Source organism: Gossypium hirsutum, chromosome D11 (genome assembly GCF_007990345.1).
Source record: "Gossypium hirsutum isolate 1008001.06 chromosome D11, Gossypium_hirsutum_v2.1, whole genome shotgun sequence".
NCBI classification, from domain to species: Eukaryota; Viridiplantae; Streptophyta; class Magnoliopsida; order Malvales; family Malvaceae; genus Gossypium; species Gossypium hirsutum.
The window spans coordinates 52213066-52219833 of record NC_053447.1 but is presented as its reverse complement, the minus strand read 5'-3'; the positions used below and the strand labels follow the sequence as shown (position 1 = coordinate 52219833).

At 32.2% G+C, this 6768-nt stretch overlaps 1 protein-coding gene across 1 annotated transcript; it reads right to left on the bottom strand.

Moving 5' to 3' along the window:
- Positions 1–4194: 4194 nt before the first annotated feature.
- On the bottom strand, positions 4195–5742 carry LOC107911155 (blue copper protein 1a). The gene is made up of 2 exons (XM_016839041.2): positions 5537–5742; positions 4195–4997 (listed from the first exon to the last, which is right to left on the bottom strand). The coding sequence occupies exons 1-2, from the start codon at positions 5697–5699 to the stop codon at positions 4381–4383; spliced, it is 780 nt and encodes a 259-aa protein (XP_016694530.2). The 5' UTR covers positions 5700–5742; the 3' UTR covers positions 4195–4380.
- Between the last annotated feature and the right edge of the window lie 1026 nt (positions 5743–6768).

The following is a 6768-nucleotide window of genomic DNA, read 5'->3' as shown; positions in this document are numbered from 1 at the left end:
TTAATCTCACACTGGGCTTAAAAGCTCAACCTAATAGTGTTTCAACCTTTCAGGTAACACTCAAACATAGGACTTGGATCAACACTCGGTGGAGCCTCTCAGAATATATTTTACAACATGGATATTTATATGGATTTTAACTTAATTGGATTTTGCTTTTATGGTTTGTGGACTTTTGGACTTTGAACTTTACCTCTAGTTTGGTTTGTGGTTTTATTTTTATGACTTTAAAACTATCATGCATGTATACAATATTATGGGATTTTAAGTATATTTGATAATGTCATTTTTTTCCTAAATTTATTATGTATTTCTTAAATTATAAATAAAATAATAATTTGTAAATTTTCTAAATAAATTTATGAAAATCCACTGTGAGGTTCTTTATAAAAACCATTTTATAATTATAATATAAGATCTTTAGTATTTAAAACATTTTCAAACAACATTACAATTAAGTGACGCTTTTCTTTTAAAAATAAATAAATGTTATTAAATATTTTTTGAAGAAATAAAATTAGTTAATCTTAGAAATTTTACGTTTCAAACTCAAAATCTTTATTTTCAAGTAAACAAATAATTTCGTACATCATTAATGTAATTTTCGAGATTCGGTGATAACGTCTATGCTGGGTTTGGAGAGTTACAGTGTAGTTTTTTAGGTGTTCGGATGTCACGTAAGAGAGTCCAGAAGTGAACAAGGGTAAGGAGAACATTACGATTATCAGGAGGCCTCAATTGCACATTGACTAAGAGACGTATCCGAGTTTCAAGGATACCGATGAAACATCATTTTGGTGGTGTGACCGACTGCCCCAAGTTGAATTTTTAATTTGTCGCATGTGGCAAGAAAACCTAAAAAATTGTAAAAAATTGAATGTTTTGAGCATGGACTCCAAAGTGTTTTTGCGTGTAGTGTAGGATTTTAATTCGTAGTTAATTGCATTCTGGACTTTTTAGGGTATAAATTTCATGATTGAGAAGAAAGATGATGATTTTCCATATTTTTTATGGAATGTTCAATGGAATCGAGATAACCACAGGGCATATCGCAATTTCTAGGACAGTTTTGAAAGAGGATCAAAAATCTTTTTGTTATCATGATATTGGACCCCTAATATCATGATACCCCTCGAATTTCAAAAGTAAAAATCTTGGCTTTACACAGTGGCATTGTGATACTGAACCCTTGGTATCGCGACACACTTGATAGAATAAAAAATAGAGACCGACGATATCTATGTCAGGTCAGGTAATACCCGATTTTAAGTATTGTGACCCACGTGTTTTTAAGCCTCAAAACATCCCAAAACATTTCATTCTCTTCATTTTCCCAAATTCCTCAACCCTAAATCCCTAAAAACTCTTCCCCCTCTCCAATTTGTTTCGCAATCTTTCTTCCTTTTGCTTTATTTTTGCTTGGTTTCTTCTTTTTCAGGAATTCTACTCTTTTATCTTGGAGAAGACAGAAATTTGTTGCCTCACACAACTAGTCCATCACAATTAACACAGTTCAAGTTTCCTTGTTTTTCCTTTTGTTTGCATATTCTATTTTTATAATTTTTATTATTTTTTCTATCTTATTTTTGTTTTAGTGTTGATTGGTTGTAGGTTATTTGCCTCACACAACAAGTCCATCACAATTAACACAGTTCAAGTTTCCTTGTTTTTCCTTTTGTTTGCATTTGCTATGTTTACATTTTTTTATTATTTTTTCTACCTTATAGTTAGCTTTGGTTAGATATTTGTAAGCATGCCCCCTAGAAGTAAAAAATGAGCGAATTCCAACCTGAACCACCTCCGAAACCGACCTATATTTTGGATGAATTTAAATCGAAAGAGGTCAAAGCCTATTTCTCAAACATTCAAAGAAAAACTTTTATCCTTGAAAGAGGCTTTGACCCTTCCGTTTTGGACTACAAAAAAGTTTTGGATTTGGCTCGTTTCCATCTATGGGTGAATTTTGTGATAGTGCCAGCCATACTTATGGTAATACCGATTGTCTTGGAATTTACTTCAATTTAAAATTTTTTGAAAAGTTGACATATCCTTAAAGGTTATCAATGACTATTATGGCGTCACTCACTATGAGAGTGACGATTTATCCGCTATGGATTTTAATAATTTTAAAATTGTTGATATGGATGTTGTTTTAGCATTTTTAACCATGGGGAGAGGGGAACGGAAATGAGAGTGGTATAATAATTATGCCTTTCTTTTAAACAAGCTATCATGTTTCCCATTGCTAAAATGTGGATGCAATTTATATGTACTCGTATCTCACAACTATTTAACACTAATACCGTTAATGTATTCCGAGTTGGTTTGTTGTATTGTATTTTGCAGCAAAAGAGAGTTAGCCTTGGAAAGTGGGTCAACAAGGAAATTAAAAAGTCTCTGCCATAAATCAAGGTCTTCTTGAAAGACTTGTATGAATGGGGTAAAGAGCACAATAATAGCATAGCCTGATCTTTATCGTCAATATGAACCTCAATGGTCTTTAAGTCATTTAAAAGAGTAATGAATTGATTGATGTGATCTCTAAGAAACTCACCTTTGTTCATGCAAAACGTAAATAGACGTTTTTTCAACACTAAACGGTTAGCCAGAGACTTAGTCGCATAAAGAGTTTCTAACATTTTCCACAAGGCGGATGATGTCTTCTCCATCAATACCTCCTGCAATACCGTATTCATGAGGCACAACTGGATTCCAGACAAGGCCTTTTCATCAAGCTCTTCCCATTCTGTTTGATTTAGATTCTCAGGGTTCTTCCCGGTAACAACCTTTTTTAAGCTAGTTTGAACTAGAATTTCCATCATCCAAACTTGCCACAGATTGAAATTTGTCTCACCATGAAACTTCTCAATTTCAAACCTTGTTGCTGTCATCTCTGAATGGGCTGATCTATGAAAATTAAACTAGCTTTGATACCATTTGTTGGGATCAACCCGATTAAGCAACAAGTAAAAAAATAACGGAATAAATTGAGAAATTGAACACACAAATTTAACATGAAAAAACCCTCCAAAGAGGATAAAAAACCACAGACAAAAATAATTTTATTATAATGACAAAAGAACGAAGAGTACAAAAGATGTAGATAAAAACTAAACCCTGAAAACCCGAAAACAAATAACCCTCAAAACGTAAACACAAAATTCTCTAAATGTGTTATGAGTTCTAATCACTAATGAGTACAAAAAATTTGTTTTTTAAGGTTGTAAAAGAGTCTATTTATAGGCTAAATTCATAGGTCAAATAATAATAAAATAATCTAAACTAATAAGAGTTTAATTGAAACAAATAAATAGAGTTTAACTGAAAGATTATTTCTCAAATTTGACTGAAATAGGAGTCATACTCAACAATGTAAAATTTATCAAATCCTTTTAATCCATTTGAATCATTGTGGCATGGTTAATTTTTTAAAAAAAGAACCTTTTTTTTTATTCTGGCACTGTGTCCTGCGACACCGATAATCTTTTTAATATATTTTTAGTTAGTAAATTAATAATTTAAATCGTTTAGTTAAATGGTTAAATGATATAGCTTTTATACTAGAATCCAGAGTTTAATTCCTCTATCTTGTTTGACGCTTTTTATATTTTTAATGCATTAAGTCTTTGGGTTAACTGATAAATAATTGTAATTTTATTTTGAAATTCCAAATTCAACTCCTCGTATAAACAAAAATCACATCACACCAATTGCTGGAGAGATTGAGCTTAAGTTTATATTGGATTTCAAAGTTCCAAACAGTAGAATTTTCAGGCCGCAAATAATAAGAAACAAGAGAAAATTCTGGTCTGCCTTTTAATTATGAGAGAGATTGAGAACCAAAAATTTCCACAGAGAGTTCTCTTAGAAATGCCCGTCTTTTTTAGCAAATTTAATTATTACATAAGAATAAATTTAAAGTGAACTTATAATGAAGCTTTTAGTATGGAGATATCTGACTATACATATCGATAAATTTCTTGTTAATCATATTTATCTAGCTTTTCATATGGAGATTGTATATTAAGTTGATGAAACCAGTTTATCAATGACGTACGTGCTTTGAGTTTCCATATGATTTTCTTAGTTGTGGTGATTAAATTGAAACATTTCCATGAAGACTTAAATATTCAAAAACTGAATTTGTAGCTAGAAGACAAAATCATGAATCTAAAATCAAATAACAAGGCACCCTTGATTTATTAATTTGTAATCAATGATGATCAATAACATTGGAACCTAGAAAAAAATTACTACAACTAAACATACATAGAACCAATAAAGAAACTTATTTTTCCGGTAATAAGAGCTAGAAAAGTTGTTGACAATCATAATCATTGGAGTATAGCAGCCATGGAAGCATGATTGGACGATGGCAAATCAAATCCATGGATAAGGAGATGGAGCCGGTGGCCATGAAGGTGCAGTAGGTGTTGGCAGTGAAGGTGGAGAAGATACTGGAGATGGTGCCCAAGGTGCAGGCGCTGGTGCCCAAGGGTCAGTAACTGTTGTTTCTGGCACTGAAAGTGTAGTTGGTGCCCAAGGCTCAGGAGTTGGTGCTGGTGTTGTAGGCAAAGACGGAGCCGGTGGCCATGAAGGTGCAATAGGTGTTGGCAGTGGAGGTGAAGAAGATATTGGAGATGATGCCCAAGGGTCAGTAACTATTGTGTCTGGCACTGAAGGTGTAGGTGCTGGTGTTGAAGGTGAAGAGGGAGTGGGTGCAGGAGTTGGTGCCCATGGTTGACTAACTTGTAGTATTTGAGGGGTTGGTGCTGGTGCCCAACCATACTGGTATTGAACAGTGATGAAAAGCTTTTGGCCATAAGCAGAGCAATGGTTACTAACACCGCAGATGTACCACTTTCTACCGGGGGTGTTAAGGACTACAGTGTCATTTCCGGAACTGAGAGCTTGGTTTGCCGGTGGAATGTCACAATTCTTGAAAGCTGTACCGTTTACTTTGAACACATTGTGATATCCTTTAGGGTATTGGAACACTGCAAATTCATTTTTGAGTAAAAAAATATATTAAGAATAGCTTTTGTTTACGGTGTTGAGGGAAAAATATTTTGAAGTGTGTCTTTTAAGAAGCCAACTCAGACATCAAAGAAATGATATTGTTTTTGATGTGTGAATGCTCGATTTTAGCCTCGAAGTTTTGTCTTTGAATTTGATATTGACGGGGTTCGAACTTAGACTATTAAATGATCATAGTAGATAAAAATACTACTTTTTAGACATTTTTTGAAGTTAGATGACAAAATCTCAACACTAAAATAAAATATAAACACCTTAGAAACAGTTGGAGTAGAAGATGTCTCAAAAGATAACATTTCAAAAACTTCTGTAAGTGAATTCCCTCTCAAGGTAAATGAACTTCCAAATTAGACAATTGTAAACGCACAGTGCAAAGCTGAATGCTTTACACAAGAGTGTACTAGTAACAAACTCGTAGAGATTGTTAGAGAAGAATTAAGCATTGAAGATTAATTAAGAACATATTAAGAACTTTAAGAAGAAAATATGGTGAATATACCTAATTTATCACCCACGTAAAATACTTTATCCTTTGCCCAAGCTTGATAATCGAAATTGATGGTCCATCCGCTATCATCCCCGACGATATAATCAGTTGCCATAGCCATTGCAGGAAGAAAAATGGCTACAACTGAGAGCATAAGAAGCCTGTTCGAAGCCATTTGAAGCTTATAAAATGTAAAATTTATCAAATCCTTTGATTGAAGGATCTAGTTTGGGTAATAAGCTGCATAATTACGGACATATTTATAGTTTGGTATTGGAATACGTAGCTATAGAAAATTAAGAAGTTCCTGAAATTGTGAGGAACCGGCGAAGGTCAGCAGCATATAAACATTGGGTTGTACGTAAATCTGCCGGATTATATTCAATAACTGAAAGTTAGAATATCTTGCATTGAAAAATCCAAATTGCAATAAGATTGGAATAAAATAAAATAAAAACAATATACACATGTCTGCAGTACTTGATTACAGTTTCTTTTTTTTTCCCAATTTTAGAAATTTTTTAAATGTGGGCTTTACCTTTTGTAGAGACTTTCGATGTTGATTGTTGTTTTATTAAGGCAGCGTTTTGGAAGAAAATATTTGTCACATGAAAAAGGGAAATTCGTTCATCCGACTTCTTTGTTTTCTCAAAATCTGATAAGATATTTTCTTTAAGGTATTAATTTATTTTGATTTTCTTTTTGGTACTGAGTTTATTTTGATATTATTCTATATGGTGAGTCATTTGTATTTAGTCTTGTACAATCGGTTCGTTCGACACGAACAAAGATTTTTGCATCTCATAGGTTAAATTTGTATTCAATTTAAATAATAATAAAATTAATTAAAAATATAATTTTAATATTTATTTTTTTTAATAGTGAAATCAATTTTTTTTAGGTGTTTTGAAATCGGGTCTTGACCTGACCCAACCTGGCCCATGAATTCCTCTAATACAAATACCATTGTACAAAATCTAATATCTTAACAAATTTGATAATATTAGATACAATACAAATAAATAAAAAATTAAAATATTATACAAAATTAAACTAATACATGCAATGGCAAAATGTGACATTAAATTATGGAGGGCTTAATTAATTTTTTTTAAGTTTGAAGGTCTAATTAATATTTTTTTAAATTAGGGAATTATTTAAAAATTTTAAAAATTCTAAGAAGATTAATGAGATTATTTGGCATCAGAGCTAAGGAGGAACATGTATTTCTAATCTTTTGAAAA